At 58.0% G+C, this 15,808-nt stretch overlaps 1 protein-coding gene across 5 annotated transcripts in view; it reads right to left on the bottom strand.

Moving 5' to 3' along the window:
- NOTCH3 (notch receptor 3) overlaps window positions 1-15,808 on the bottom strand; it is a 34,142-nt gene that overhangs the window by 13,833 nt on the left and 4,501 nt on the right. For 2 of the 5 annotated variants that reach the window (XM_012535868.3, XM_004277628.3), the window contains exons 3-25: window positions 13,391-13,533; window positions 12,972-13,310; window positions 12,757-12,879; window positions 12,446-12,679; window positions 11,441-11,596; window positions 11,167-11,352; window positions 10,423-10,536; window positions 10,066-10,179; window positions 9,270-9,503; window positions 9,039-9,149; window positions 8,359-8,551; window positions 8,132-8,283; window positions 7,796-7,909; window positions 7,190-7,345; window positions 6,059-6,284; window positions 5,451-5,652; window positions 5,091-5,244; window positions 4,527-4,711; window positions 3,830-3,962; window positions 3,487-3,744; window positions 3,287-3,405; window positions 2,274-2,839; window positions 518-850 (exon numbers count right to left, since the gene is read on the bottom strand). In XM_012535868.3, coding sequence (XP_012391322.2) covers window positions 518-850; window positions 2,274-2,839; window positions 3,287-3,405; window positions 3,487-3,744; window positions 3,830-3,962; window positions 4,527-4,711; window positions 5,091-5,244; window positions 5,451-5,652; window positions 6,059-6,284; window positions 7,190-7,345; window positions 7,796-7,909; window positions 8,132-8,283; window positions 8,359-8,551; window positions 9,039-9,149; window positions 9,270-9,503; window positions 10,066-10,179; window positions 10,423-10,536; window positions 11,167-11,352; window positions 11,441-11,596; window positions 12,446-12,679; window positions 12,757-12,879; window positions 12,972-13,310; window positions 13,391-13,533 — 4,545 coding nt within the window. Of the gene's footprint in view, window positions 1-517; window positions 851-2,273; window positions 2,840-3,286; window positions 3,406-3,486; window positions 3,745-3,829; window positions 3,963-4,526; window positions 4,712-5,090; window positions 5,245-5,450; window positions 5,653-6,058; window positions 6,285-7,189; window positions 7,346-7,795; window positions 7,910-8,131; window positions 8,284-8,358; window positions 8,599-9,038; window positions 9,150-9,269; window positions 9,504-10,065; window positions 10,180-10,422; window positions 10,537-11,166; window positions 11,353-11,440; window positions 11,597-12,445; window positions 12,680-12,756; window positions 12,880-12,971; window positions 13,311-13,390; window positions 13,534-15,808 lie in introns of all 5 variants that reach the window. The other 3 variants (XM_033401588.2, XM_033401590.2, XM_033401591.2) reach the window with 3 other exon arrangements.

The raw sequence follows: 15,808 nt of genomic DNA, 5'->3' as shown, positions 1-15,808 counted from the left end.
CACTCTGCTCAGAAGCCACATCTCCCTTCTGGCCCCTCTGCCAGGCCCCCAGCAGGAGAGTTCTATATTTTCCATTTCTAAAACAAACAAAAAACGACACATGCCCTTAAACACTCTGCTATACCCCTGCCTCTCCAGAAGGAAGTAGTGCTAGACCAGGGGCTATTCTGTTCCCCCAGAGGACCCTTGCCCGTGTCTGGAGGCATTTTGGGTTGTCACATCTTAAGGGAGGGGAGGTGCGTTGCTTGCATCTAGTGGATAGAGGTCAGGGATGTTGCTAAACATCCTACAGCGCACAAGACAGGACAGCCCCTCACAGCAAAGCATGATCCGGCCCCAAATGTCAATGGTGCCAAGACTGAGATGCATGTATTGTATGACGCTGTATGTATTGCCAAGAAGGCTCTCCCAGATGTTAAGGGAAATAAATGCACAAGACCTGAGGAATGGTGCCCCTTCCCACGCCCGGCCTAGCGTCTGCGTGGGCACCATGGCTCCCCCGGGGGGAGTCACTCACCCGATCACCTCAGGGGCCAGCTCCCGCCGATTCCGGGATTCGGAGCCAGGGCCAGGCCGGTGGTAAGGGAAGACCATAGCCTGGCCGTTCTCATCCAGACGGAAGCGCAGAGAGGTGCGCAGGATGCCACTGAGCCGCTGCAGGAAGTCGGCACTGGAGCGCAGCAGCTCCTCCGGCGGCAGCAGCACAGTGAGCACCAGGACACCTCGGGCCAGCAGAGCTGGCACCTCACCCGCACAGTCCAGTCCATCCCAACCGCACTCCTCTGTGTTGCAGCCCTGGTCGCAGCGGCCGTCGGCAAAGTGGTCCGCGCAGTACTTCTCATACACCGGGCTGGGGACAGAGAGGGGCGGGGTCAAGGGAGCCTCCAGCTCCGCGGCACGCAAACACCACAGAGCACCCAGACCCTGGAGACAGCGCAAGCGCAGAGAACTGGAATGTATCCACGTGCTTGTGGAATGTATCAGGCTTTCTGCAAACACAGCCATTGCTTTGTAGCTATTAATAAGTCAATAACTACTGAGAGCCACCTGTTAGGTGCTGGGCGCTACTGTAGGCTCTAAGGATATGGCCCCAACATAAATCCCTACCCACGTGGAGCTGGCATTACAGTGGGCGGAGACGGATATTAAAGGAGATGAATGAGCAGAATATACAGCATTTCGATCACACACCAATAAAGGCTAAATGTAGGCTAAATTTAAACACACACACACACACACACACACACATCTATATGGAATTAAATGCTAAGGAAAAAAATAAGGCTGGGGGTGGGTGGCCAGGGAGGAGCTCACTGAGAAGGTCATTGCTTGAGCAAAAACTTGAAGGAGGTGAGGAAGGAGCCATGTGGCTTCCTGAAGGAGAGCATTCCAGGCAGAGGGAACAGCCAGTGCAAAGGCCCTGAGGTGGGGCCAAGCCTGGGGAATCTGAAGAATGCAAGAAAGGCCAGGGTGGCTGGAGCAGAATGAGCAAGGGGGAGAGTGAGGGTGGGAATGAGGACAGGAAGATAAAAGTAAGGAAAGGGTTCCAGGCAGAGGAACACACAGAGGGTCACACAGAGCACAGCACAGGGATGGACAGATGGAATGCATAGGACAAATAGACAGGGCTCATGAACAGACATAGAGAATGGCAGAAGAGGGGCAGGAATAGACATGCAGGAGCATGGACAGATGGATGGGCATATAGAGGGGCAAAAAGGGTGTGTGAAGGGACAGAAGGACAGAGAGAAGAGGCACATGGATGAACAGGTGGCGCACAAAGATGGACAGATGGGGCATACAGATGGACAGACTGGCATAGAGACAGACAGATGGACAGATGAGGTCCAAGGATGGACAAGCAGGTGTGCAGACAAACAGTTGGGTGTATAGAGGGACAAAAGGAATTCATGGATGGACAGAAAGACAAACAAACAGGCCATAGGGAGGGACAGATGGAGTGCAGAAGCAGACAGAAAAACAGACAAAAGGAGCACATGGATGAACAGACAGGTGGGCACACTGACAGACAGGCAGGGAACAAGGATGGACAGACAGGGCACAGGAATGGGAAGACAGACAGACAAGTGACACATGGATGGGCAGACGGTACACCAAGAAACAGACGGGTCAAGTGAAGGGACAACCCAACAGACAGATTAAGGATTGACTGACAGACCAAGGCAAACGGATGGGCCGATAGAGAGGCAGGGCCCATGGATGGTCAGATGTGACACATGGACAGACAAGACACAGAGTGAGGACCGGCTCACTTGCAGGTGCGCTCCCGGCCGCCTGCGCGGCAGTCGAAGTTGTCATAGAGGCAGGCGGGCGAGCTGCAGGCGGGGTCGCAGCGGCTGTTGTTGAAGAGGAGCCAGCACTGCAACGCCGCACACTGCCGCCAGGGATCGCTCACGCTCAGCGAGCAGTCGCCGCCATCCCAGCCGCAGCCTGGGCTGTTGCACTCCCGGTCACAGCGCTTGTCGCCGCTTTTGGCCTCGCAGGCGGCTCTCGGGCAAGACGGCTCCTCGGGGGCCTCGGGCACCGCTGCAGGTATCTCACAGCGCGGCCCAGCCCAGCCTGACGCGCACGCGCAGCGGAAGAAGGGCGCCAGCGTCTCCGGGCGGCAGGAGCCCCCGTGGAGGCAGGGGGAGGTCACGCAGCTGGCATTGGCGGCTCCCAGTGTCGACCCCCGGGAACCCCGGCAGGCGGGACCCGACAGCCCCGGGGGACAGGCGCAGCGCGGTCCACGGACCGTCTGCTGGCACGGGACGCCCACGGGGCACTGCAACTCCCAGCAGGAACGTGCCACCCGCTCGCAGCGCGGGCCGGAGAACGGCTGTGGGTTGGGTGGGGGGAAAGGAGAGAAAAAAAAAGTGCGGGGGCAGGGGATGGAGGGAGAGAAGGAGAGGAGACAGGGAGGAAGGAGGGAAAGAGAAATGGAAGGGTGGAGAAGAGGATTGAGGGTTGAAGGGGGAGAGAGAGGGGAATATGGGGGATCAGGACTTGGGAAAGGTTGGACCTCCAGTCTCCCCAGGTCTGGCTCAACCTCTCCCTCTTGCACTGGAGCCCCACCTTGCAGGTAAGCCCAGCCTTCCCCAAGAGGCCACAACTCCAAATTCCAGAGGGACACACACACACAAACACACAACCTCCAGGTAATTTCAACATTTCCCAGAAACCCCTTCCATCTTACACCTCTTCCCTGCTAAAGCCACACCCTACCATGAGGGCATGATCCCACTCCTCTCCCAGAGACGTTGACGTGAGTGTCCACCCCACCTACCGGGACACAGTGGCAAGAGAAAGTCAGAGCTCCCCCAGCGCCGGGGTTGGGGTGGCACTGGCCTCCATGCTGGCATGGCTGCGACTCACAGGGAGACAAGACGGTCTGACAGTGGGGACCTGGGCAAGCAGAAGCACGTGCATCAGCCACAATGGGGAACACAGGCAGGATCGCAGGCCAGCCCCCTCTCCCATGCTTACCTGTGAAGCCGGCATGACAAAGGCAGTGGAAGCCCCCACCTGGGTCCTGCAAGCAGTCCCGGGTATGTGCCGCATGGCAGGCACCTGGACGACACTCATTGATGTCCGCCTCACAGCGCAGGCCAGTGTATCCCGGGGGGCAGGTGCAGCGGAAGCCACCCACCAGGTCCACACAGGTACCATTGTGCAGGCACCGGGGGCCCGGGTCCAGGGGTGGGCCTGGGCCACAGTCATCCTCATTAATCTCGCAGAGCACGCCTAGGGGAAGGGGGGATGGGGAGCAGTCAGGAGCGGTCAGAAACCCAGCCTCCCGTCCTGTCCCCCAACCCTGACACTGGCCTACCCAGCGTTCCTGGAGGACACGAGCAGAGATAGCGGGCCACAAGGTCAATGCAGACGCCCCCATGCTGGCAGGGCTGGGAGGCACACTCGTCCATGTCATCCTCACAGTTGTCACTAGTGTAGCCAGCTGGACACTGCGGTGGGGGTGAGGCAGGGACCCACTCAGCCCAGAGAGACACAGATACTCGCCATGAAGATACAGAGACTCCCAGTACAAAAGGACATGCCCAGTGTGCAGAAACACACACACCCAGTACATGGAAACACACCCAGACATGGAAGGACACGCAGGCACAAGGGCTACAGATACACTCAGTGCAAAGGGACACACACAATACAAATGCACAAGACAGACCCACAGGAGAAACACCCAGATACCCAGATACACACAAGACACACACAACCAGAGATGCACATTCAGACACTGGTACATGCATTCATACCCAAAGAGACACCATGCACAGAGACACACATAGAGATGTCCAAGAAACAACCAAAGACAGAAGTACACCCAGACAGAGACACCCTAAGATCTACCCAGAATGACACCCACAAAGATATACCCAGAGTCACAAAAGCAAAAACGCAGACATGCCTAGAGAGAGACACCACACCAGGCTATAGACACACAGAAATGTGTAGCCAGACCCACCCAGGAGTGACTAGCTCCCCTGTCCCCTCCACTGGGCACTCCTTACCTCGCACACATAACCTCCCATGTAGCCTCGGCAGGTGCCCCCATGCTGGCAGGGCTGAGCCAAGCAGGGGTCCACCTCCTGCTCACAGTGACTGCCTGTGTGGCCCTCTGGGCACACGCAGTAGTGGGAGCTGTCCTTGTCCACGCACTGCCCACCAGCCTGACACAGCTGCTCCAGAGGCACCCCTGGACAGAGGAGAGCAGCGTCAGGCAGGCTCCCTCCTCCCGGCCCACATCACACACAGCACCACCCAACACCCCCAACTAGCTTCAGTCACCAAGGTCTCACCCACACTCTGTCAGGTTGTCACACATCCCCTGAAACTGACATGCACACACCTTCGAAGCTCACGCCAGCTCGGTCACACACAGCGTTGCAGACATCCTGGTTGTCTCATGGTGATACACATACGCACCGTCCTTGTCCTGGCCAGCTGTCACAGAGTCACATATCCCCACCATGTCTACGTGCTCTGTCGCACTCTCATTCGGCTCACACTAGCAGGAAGTATGTGCATACACACCCTCCCAAGCCCCCCAAACCCAGTCACGCGCACCCCCTCACCGATTTGGGCTGCAGCCTCTCTGCAGGGTAGACTCTGGATGTCGCAGAGGCGGCCGCTCCATCCCGAGGGGCAAAGGCAGTAGAAAGAGGCCCCGGTCCGGGCACAGTGGCCCCCATTCTGACAAGGTGTGCGGCTGCACCAGTCTACCAGCGTCTGGAAAGGAAGGCCGCGGTGTCTGCTCTTGGGGACCCTTGAAAACGGACCCAGCTTCTCCTCCAGAGTCCTGGGCACGCTCCAGAATACCTCTCCAGATTCCTCCCCCAGGATCCAGGCCGGCTTCCCAATCAGAGTACCCAGCAGGCCCCTCCCTCAGACTATCCTTCTAGACTCTCCCCCAAGACTCCAGTGACCCCGCCCACCTGGCACTGCGTGCCGGTGAAGCCTTCAGGGCAGGCACAGCGCAAGCCGGGGTGAGCGGCAGTGCAGACGCCCCCGTGCAAGCAGGGTCGCGAGAGGCAAGGGTCGGCCTCGTGTTGGCAGTGTGTGCCAGTGTAGCCCAGGCGGCACAGGCAGCTGAACGAGTTCACACCATCCACGCAGGTCCCACCATTGAAGCAGGAGCTGGAGGGAAAGGAGGGGCGCGTCAGGCCCCGCCCCCTCAAAGGCCCCACCCTCCCCCATGGGCCCCTTCTAGCTTTGAGTGGGTGAAACCCCTACCCCAAGGAGAAGCTGCAGTCCCAGCAGAGGCCCCTCCCCGTCCTGTCCCTTAGCCCCGATATACCAGGTACTTCTGGGCTACGTGGAAGCCACGTGGAGACCCCACCCTGGTCTGGCCTGGCTCCCTCAGGGACCAGGGTACCTAAGGTGACCTCCCAACAGAGGGCCTGCCCCTTCCCGGACACGAACCCATCAGGCATCAGAGTCCTGAGGTGGGTGCCAAGCCGAGGACTCCCCTTGTCCCCACTCCTCAGGTCCCACTCCCCGTCCGATGCCAGGGCCCCTGACTCCCAGGACAGGCCCCACCCACCTGGGGCTGCAGTCAGGTAGGTCCTGCTCGCAGAGGAAGCCTCCATAACCCGGCGGGCAGGTGCAGGTGAAGGAGGCCACGTGGTCTGTGCAGGTGCCTGGGCCGCAGGGGCTGCTCAGACACTCATCCACATCTCGGGCGCAGCGGGGGCCAGCAAAGCCAGGTAGGCAGGAGCAGGAAAAGGAGCCCACTCCATCCTGACATGAGCCACCATTCAGGCAGGGGTCTACGGTCAGAAAGGAGGAGGTCTGGTCACACAGCTCGCCCCCTGTCAGTCCAGCCTGACCTGGCCATGTCTTGTGCAGAGGGGAATTAGGAGAAGACCAGGCTTAACTGGGAGGGGCACATTTGGCCAGGGGGATCAAACTCCGTCCCCTCTGTGGCCTCACCCCCTCCCTTATCTGGAAACCTCGCCTATGTGGCAGGGGGGAGGGGTTGGAGAAGCCAAAAAAAGGTCCCTTTGAGCTGCCAAGTACTAGTTGTGTCTGCTTAAGTCCCGGGCTCAGCACAGGAGGTGTCCTCCAGGCCTGGGCTAGCCAGTAAAGTGGCCACTGACCACATGTGGCTCTTGAGCCCTTGACATGTGGCTGGTCCAATTTGAGACGTACTGTAAGCATAAAACAGACACCAGATTTCAGATTGTGAAGACTCAGTATGAAAAACAAAAGAATGTAAAATATCTCAATAATTTTAAATTGATTATACTGAAGTGATAATATTTTTATGTTATTAGGTTAAATAAACCTGGTTTTGTTTGTTTTGTTTACTTTTTAATGTGGCTATTAGAAAAAATTTAATTCATATGTGGCTTGCATTATTTGTCCATTGAACAGTGCTCCTGGAGACTCACTAGGGGCCTGTTATCTCATACTTCACACACAATCCTAACTTGCTTGCTGCCAGAGGCAATCTATATAGGCTTCAGAGTCCTCTCCCAGCTCATCCCTCTACTTGCTGCATGACCTTGGGCAAGTCACTTAACCTCTTTGGGGCCTCAGTTTTCATGAGCAAAATGGGGAAAGTAAGATAACTGTGGAGATGAAATGAAAACACAGTGCTAGGCACATGCAGGGGCTTGATGAACCTGTTCCCTAGGTCAGCACCCCCCACCAAGAGCTCCCCTGAACTCACTGGGGTCACAGTCATCGATGTCCTGATCACAGGAAGAGCCACTATAGCCCTCGTGGCAGGTACAGCTGAAACTCCCTGCCAGGTTGGCGCAGGTACCATGGGGACCACAGGGTGAGGGGCCAGCACATTCATCCACGTCCTGCTGACATCGTGAGCCTGGGGATGGGGAGTAAAATAACACAGCGGGTTAGAAGGCGCAGGGTAGGGTCTGAGGGTACCTGGCTCTCAGGAAGAACCTGAAGCCTGAGCTGGACAAAGGCAAGAACAGTTTGCCTCTGGGCATTTTGCACACACTGTTCCAGAACTGCCTTCTCCTTGTTTCAGAGGGTGGTGAATGCATTCTGTGACTGAGGTCTGCTCCTCCAGGCTGTCCCCAAAACTCTCAGCCTGATTCCTAGCTTCCCCAACCCCGTAGCCCTTCCTCTTCTTCTGAACTGACCACATCGGCTGCAAGTGTCTGTGTCTAGCTCTGTTTCTTCTCAGAAGGAAGCTCCCCTAAAAGGCAGGACCAGGAGTGACTCCCTCTCTGGGTCCCCAGCATCACCCCGTATGGGGCAGGTTGCAAAAGAGATGAGGGAGAGGAAGAGGAAGAAGCAGCTGATATACCTTGCCAACCAGGGGGGCAGGAGCAGACAGCCGGCTGGCCAGGGGCAGACTCACAGTAGCCCCCATGTTCACAGGGATTTGGGGTGCAGGGGGACAGCAGCTCACACTGACGGCCTGTAGTGGGCAGGCAGAGTGAGACAGTCTTGAGAGATTCCATTTTCCCATCTCCCCCCAAGGTCCCCACCTTGATACCCACTTCCCAAGCTCCTGGGTAGGGATGGGAGAGGAAAAAAAGTGGGGGGGGGGGTATTAATGCAGAGAAGGAAGGAAGAATGGAACAGAAGGGAAATGAGAAGGAAAAAGGCAGCCCTGGGGAGGGAAAGTGGGGACACGCACCCTGGACACCAGGGGGACAGGTACAGCGGAAGCCCGTTCCATCACTGGTGCAGGTGCCGCCTGCCCAGCACGGATGGGATTCACAGGCATCTCGAGCGAGGCTCTGACTGCACTGAGGGCCACTCCAGCCAAGCTCACACACGCAGCGGAACCTGAAGGGCGAGGCAGTCAGGGCTGGCAGGAGGGCAGGGAAGCAGTGGGGATCAAGGGTTGGGGAGAGGCCTCACCCTCCAGGCGCGTCGTGGCAGACGCCATGACTGCAGGGTTCTTGGGCGCAGGGATGGCTTGGGGGAAGACAGAGCGGGGGCAGGGAGCCAGGTGGGCAGAGGCATTGGAAGCCATTTTCACCATCCACGCAGGAGCCCCCCTCACCGCATGGGCTGGACGCACACTCGTTGATCTCCACGTTGCAGAGAGGCCCTGGGGAGCAGGCAGACAACCTCGTCCCAGAACGAGGATAGCCGAGCCTACCGGGGAGGGACAACCTTGCCCCATTTAGCAGAGCCACACCCTTGAACAAGGACAATCTCATTTGCTTCACAACACATCATCTCTTGTGCAAATTAGGATACCCACCTCCTCAACCCAGAGATACCTTGCTCCAAATCATCCTTGCCTTGTCCCCAAACTTATATGAAATCACTTTCATTTCCACCAAGGGTTACCCTGGCCCCACTCAGAAACACCTCAATCCCTGAGTCTGAACACCTTCCTGTATGTTCCAGGATAATCTTGAGCTAATATGGGGACAACACGCCAATGAGAGAAAGCACTGTCTCAGGGCAAAGCGTGGACAACCTCGTTGGACCAGAGTGTGCAAAGAGAGGGGCAAAACCTGGCCAAGAAAGATGGGTGATTTCACCCTCACCCTATAAAGACCTCCATTCCGCGTCAGCCACTTGCCCACCTGTGAAGCCAGGCTGGCAGACACAGTCATAGCGGTTGATGCTGTCCCGGCAGATTCCAAAGGTGCAGGGGTTGCTAGCACAATCATCAATGTTCACCTCGCAGTTCACACCTGGGGAAGGGCAACATGACAGGGATTGCCACCACTGTGCCCTACCAGGAGCACCATTCCCGAACCCTCTGTGTCCTACCAGATGTACTGTTTCTGCCCCAGCCCAGCCCCCGGCCCCACCTGTGGTGCCGGGAGGGCAGCGGCAGAGGTATTTGTCCACCAGGTCTAGGCATTTGCCACCATGGCGGCAGGGTTGGCTTCGGCACTCGTCCACCTGGCTTTCACAGCGCGTGCCGGTGTAGCCCGGGGCACAGGCGCACGAGAAACTGGCGATGCCATCCACACAGCGCCCATGGTGGCAAGGGTCTGGCGAGCAGTCATCCACGTTGTGCTCACACACCGTGCCCTCGAAGCCTGCGGGGACAGAGGGTCAGGCTCCGCCCACTGGCCAAGGTCCTGCCCACAGCCGTGGCTTCTGCCCAATTCTGGCTCAGCTCTACCTCAGGCCCGGCCCATCGAGCCAACAGGAGGCGGGCTCAGTTCAGGCCCTGCCCCTGAATGTAGCTCCATTCCATCCAGCTACAAGCTCCAAGCCTCGTCCCTGCCCAGGACCCTACCGCAGTTAAATCCCACCCCTAGCGTGACCCTGCTTCCAATCCTTACACTATCAGCCCTGATTTGCCTCGCCCTCCCCTGGAAATGGGGACACATGGGAGGTGCCTGGGGATGTAGGGGGTCGGACCCCACCCCTCCAGTTAAGTGCACACCTATCCTGCTAGACCCTTTGGCCTCACCCCCAGCCTTACCTCTGCTTGTGTCCATCATTGGCTCCGCCTCCTGGCTCTTTCATTGGCCCTGCTGAGGTCCTGCCTTGCTGCAGCCCTGCCCCCAACTTTTCCCCAAGGTAATTATTGGCCCTTTCCCCCACTAGCCCCGCCTCCAGACTCTTGCCAACTCGTCACTGGCCCTCCCTCACCCTCTGCGCAGCGGCACTCATAGCCATCCGGCTGGTCCACGCACTTGGCTCCATTCCGGCAGGGTGTGCTGGCGCATTCATCCACGTCCAGCTGACACATAGCCCCGCTGAAGCCTGGAGTGGGGGGTGTGGGAGGAACAGAGGGCCAGACAGGGTCAGAGCAGTCACCCCTCACCAGAGCTGCCTTGTTTGGGTGGGGAGTCCATTTACTTAGTTTTAAATTAATTCCAATGTTTTTCATAAGGTGGTTTCTGTTATGATAGGTAACCACTAACATGGTCTTATAAGCTCCCATCCTGGAGCCTTTGCCCCTTCAGAGACTCGTCTTTTTCAGGTTCCCTGGCCCAGAGTCCTCACCCGAGGGGCAGGTGCAGCTGAAGCCATTGACTCTGTCCTTGCAGACTCCGCCGTTGACACACGGGCTGCTCTGACACTCGTCCATGTCCACCTCACAATAAGTGCCTGTGAAGCCTGGGGGTAGAGGGAAGGGGATTAGGGCAATGGGGGTTAGCTTCCGGTCTGAAGGGAGAGCAACGGGGGACGTACCCCCTTCCCACTTAACACACAGTTCCCCTGAGCCTTGGCCTTGCTGCCTCCCAACCCTAGATTCAGTTTTTAGACTCAGGCTGGACCTTCATTCAGCTGTGGCCCCAACTGGTTCAAGGCTTATGAGACTCCGTATGGGCCTTGCCTTCAGACCAGCCCTTGCCCTCTCCAGTCCTCAGACTCTGTCTTGTCCCTAGGTCCCAGCCTCAGGGCCCACCACAGCCTTGTGCCCAGCCTCAATCCCATCCCCGGCATCAGTGCATTTCTGTCTGCAGGCTCCGCCTTGATCACTCCAGACCGTGGTCCTGCCCTCATGTCATTGCCACCCCATAGTGTCCAGACTCCACTCCCAGCCCATCTGAGGTTCCACCGACTCCACTTGACCATGCCTGCAACCTTGCACAAGATCCTGCTCTGGCTCCGCCTCCACCTCATCCCAGGCTTCAGCCTCACAGTCCCAGCTCCCTCCCCTCACACCCCCCCCTGCCCAGCCTGAGGCTTTTCTCACCCCGCCTCCCCACCTCAGGCCCCGCACCAGCCCCGCCCACCACACACCTGCCATGCAGATGCAGGTAAACTGGCCTATACGGTCGAGGCACGTGGCCTGGTTGCGGCAGGGGCCGGAGAGGCACTCGTTGACATCGGTCTCGCAACGCGGACCAGTGTAGCCACGGCCGCACTGGCACAGGAATGAGCCCTGTGTGTTCACGCACCGGCCCAGGTGCTCACAAGGGTTGGCACCTGCAGGAGGAGTCACAGAGGGTGTAGGTGTGGCCAGCTGACCACTGCCTCTCCCCTCCTTCCCTACTCTCAGACAGCGCCCCCTCACCGATGGAACACTCATCCACATCCTGGTCACACGCCCCGCCTGTGAAGCCAGGTGGACAGGTGCAGATGGCCCTGCCGTTCACCGGGTTCGTGTCGCAGATAGCATCCTCGTGACAGGGGTTGCTGACGCAGGCGTCATCCAGATGACACAGAAGTCCTGGGAAGGAGTAGGTAGAGGTCAAGGGCAGATATGCCCCCCAGCTCTGCCCAAAGCTCCCACACCCCCAAATATGGTTTTGTGTTTTGTTTTTACTAACCAGCATTGTATTTAGTAGCTATTTCTCCCCAATCATTTATTGTGAAAAGTTCAAACATACAAAAAAGTTTATTCATATACCCACCACCTAGATTCAACTATTGTAAGCTTTATCTATCTTTTTTTCTGAACCATTTGAAGTTGGAAGCAACCACATATTGTTTGTTTGTTTGTTTGCGGTATGCAGGCCTCTCACTGTTGTGGCCTCTCCCGTTGCGGAGCACAGGCTCCAGACGCACAGGCTCAGCGGCCATGGCTCACGGGCCCAGCCGCTCCGCGGCATATGGGATCTTCCCGGACCGGGGCACGAACCCGCGTCCCCTGCATCGGCAGGCGGACTCTCAACCACTGCGCCACCAGGGAAGCCCCACATATTGTTTTTAAATCTACTGATTCTTTTTCTGATTATAAAAGGGTCCTACCATCAAGTCTTTGCTTCTGCAGTACCCTCTGTCTGACATACCCTTCCCTCCATTTCCAAGTCCCCCTCCCAAACACCTCCTCTGACCTTTGCCACTTCCCTTTGGACTTTTCCCCCTCTCTTTCTCAGTCACAGTTTAGCTCTAAATTCCCATGGTTTTTGCCCTGGACTGTTTGCCAGCCTCCTCCCAGGCCTCTCCCAGGCTTATCCTTCACCCCAAATCTAGCTTCCAGCATAATCATTCTAATACTCAAGTCAGACTCCATCCTTGCCTCTACTCAAGAACCATCAATGGCTCCCTGCTGCCTACAGGGAAAACAGCCACTCACCAGTTTTGCCCATGGGGCAGGCACAGTAGAAGGAGGCCACACGGTCATGGCAGGTGGCCCCATGGAAGCACACGGCCGTGGCACAGTCATCAATATTCTGACTGCAGCTCTCGCCTGTCCAGCCATTGACACACACACAGCTGTGGCCACCCAGCGTGTTGAAGCAAGTACCCCCATTGTGGCAAGCGTTGGGCTGGAGCTGACACTCGTCCACGTCCTCCGTACAGAATTGGCCTGTGGCACACAGATGCACCAGTCTAGTCACCTGGTGCATGCCGACCCAAGGTCTTCCCTCTAGTCCCACTGCTCACCTGTCCACTCAGGAGGGCACTGGCAGTTGTAGGTGTTGACACCGTCCACACACGTCCCCCCATTTAGACATCGGTGCCCTGGACAGTCGTCCACATTCACTTCACAGTTCTGGCCCTCGAACCCTAGCATGGGAGGAGGGAGCAAGGATGGTCATTGCCAGGCTGGCCTGCTGTCCCCCCACCTCTGCTGCCTCCCTTAGGTACAGCTCCCTCACCAGGAAGGCAGGCACAGTCGTAGGTGAGGTCGCCACTCTGTCTACAGGTGCCCCCGTTACGGCACGGCGAGGGGGCACAGGCCACCAAGGGGCTCTCACACAGTGGCCCTGTGTAGCCAGCTGGGCACTGGCAGCGGAAGGAGCCAGGTGTGTTGAGACAGGTGCCACCATGGCGGCAGGGTCCGCCCATCCGGCACTCATCCACGTCGCTTCGGCAGCTGCGGCCCTGGTAGCCAGGTGGGCAGGAGCAGACGTAGCGGCCATCGGACCCCACCGAGCAGCGGGCACCATGGGCACAGGGGCTGCTGAGGCAGGGGTCTGGCAGGGAGCAGTCTGGGCCTGGACGGAACCAGAAAGGGTGAGCCTGGGGCTGACCACACCCTTGCCTGCCCCGGGCTCCCTTCCAGACCCTCCCTTACCTCGGAAGCCACGGGGGCAGCGGCAGGAGAACCGGGCGGTGCCTGCCACCACCGAGCTCTGGCAGACACCATGGCCAGCACAGGGGCCGGAATGGCAGGGGTCTTCCAGCTGACACCGTTCACCCACCCAGCCTGGTGGGCACCTGTGGGCAGAAATGGCCTGGTGGGGAAAGTGAGGGCGGGAGGGCCCCAAACACAGAGATATGCACAAGAAAGACAAGAAACACACAAGCAAACAAACGCGCATACTCATTCATCCATGCAACAAATATTCCCTGAGCACCTACTAAGTTCTTAGCAAGAGGAATACAGCAGCAAACACAATTAAAGTGGTCCCTACCTTCCTGATGTTCACAGCCAGGTCCGGCAAAGAGAAGATATACAAATAATGAATTAATAAACAACATGCCGGGGTGGGGCGGTGGTGAGGGCCATGAGGGCCATGAAAGATGTAGTGGGTTGAGTGGTGGCCCCAGAAAAGTTATGTCCATGTCCCAGTACCTGTGACTGTGACCTTATTTGGAAAAAGAGATGTAATTAGTGATGTAATTATATGATGGACGTCAAGATGAGGTCACCCTGGGTGATCCAGGTGGGCCCAAAATTGAGTGACAACTGTCCTTACTTACAAGTGAAAGGCAAAGGGAGATTTGAGAGAAAGAGAAGGCCGTGTGAAGAGACTGGAGGAACACCTGGAGGTTCTAGAAGCTGGAAGAGGGAAGGAAGGACTCTCCGCTAAAGCCGTTGGAGAGGCTGTGACTGCCAATACCTTGATTTCAGACTTCTGGCCTCCAGAACTGCAAGAATAAATTTCTGTCGGTTTCAACCAGTTTGTGGTAACTTGTTACAGTAGCCACAGGAAACTAAGACACAGGATAAGGAGGATAGTGATGGGGGTGGGGAAAAGGCAAATACATTTTCACAGTGAGGGAGGGAGTCATGGGGCTGTGTGGGGAAGAGTAGAGGAAACGGGAAATGCAAAGTCTCAGATTCCCAGGCACACACAGACAGACCCCAAAATATACACAGATACACAGAAGGACACACCAACACGATGTGTTGCCCTGGCAAATACTCAGATACCAACCCATAGCCTCATTCACGAATATGGACTCTCACATGGATAGGCAGGAGAACCCCCACCAATCCTCAACTCCTTTCCTGGGGGCACATAACTACCCTTCCTTCCATTGCGAGGAGGAGGTGGCCACCAACGCGGGCGCCCTCTTGTTGGAGGAAAGTCCTTCAGCCTGCAGCCCCCTCCAAACCCACCAAGGCAACCTTGAATGTGCGGGTAAATATGGGGGTTGGTCTTAAGACCAGAAACTTCCAGACGGTGGGGTCAGAGGGAGGGGCTTGGAGAGACAAGAGGGTCCAGGCCCGTCCCCCGACGCTACCCACCCCTCGCGCCGGTTCCTCCTCTGGCTTGTGCAGGTCGCTCGGGGCTAAACTTAAGTAGCTGATTCAGCCTTTAGCGTCACCCACAAGATCCCTCACCCCAGCCCCCACTGAAACAAGTCGGGGCACGGCCGGGTGCAGACGGTGTAAGAAGGGGAGAACCCAGCTCCCAAGCGCCCTCTCCCAAGGCCCTCAGGCCAAGGACGGCAGCCAAGACTGCTCGCCGGGAGAGGAAGTGCTGCTCTGGGCGCCGAGAACTGCGCACCGCCCCCCGCCCACGTCAGGCAGGGCGTGGCCGCGCGGCCCCCTCCCGGCGCCCCGGGCGGGTTCCCACGCTCTGCGCCCCGCGCCCCTGCCGACCGGTCTGGCTGGTTCCAGCTTCGCCCGCGCCCCGCCCAACCGCCTGTGCTTTGCGGGAGACGGGCGGGGGCAGGGGTGTGTGTGTGGCGGGGGGAGCACGGACTTGGCGGGGTGGACTGGCTGGGGAGGCGAGCACTAAGAGATAGAGACAAGGGTTTGAGAGCCTACTTTGAAGGGGAGAGTTGGGGGATCCATGGAGGGGTGACAGATTGGGGCGACCCCGAAAGGACACGAGAATTTGGAACCTTGAAGGAGACTGGGGGTGGGGGGCGTGGGGAGTGCTTCCCACGGCCCAGGTCTGGGGACTGAGCTCTCTCCACTCCGGGCGATCCGGGCTCCGGGCCGCCGCGTGGGCCGGTGATTCACCTGTCGAGGGGCGGGGCAGCCGCGGGCGCATTCACCTGTCGGCAGCATTCCAGGCGCGGAGCTCCAAACGCAGGCGCCCGGCCACGCGGCTCCGCCTCCCAGATGAGTAGCTCTGGGTAAGGTCCCACTTTACCCCCGACTCCCACCGTCCCAACCCGAGGAACCCGCTCAACCAGGCTAAGACCCCCACCCAGGTGAGCCACAGTGGTGCTCCAAAGTGCGTGTGTAACTTCAAAGGGGCTCTAACGTCAACCCAGACCACCCAGCTTGGACCTGGCACACATGTTGCTGAAT

The sequence above is a fragment of the Orcinus orca genome, chromosome 3, assembly GCF_937001465.1.
Source record: "Orcinus orca chromosome 3, mOrcOrc1.1, whole genome shotgun sequence".
Lineage (NCBI taxonomy): Eukaryota > Metazoa > Chordata > Mammalia > Artiodactyla > Delphinidae > Orcinus > Orcinus orca.
The sequence above is the reverse complement of the archived record's forward strand: the minus strand, read 5'-3'. Positions and strand labels throughout refer to the sequence as shown.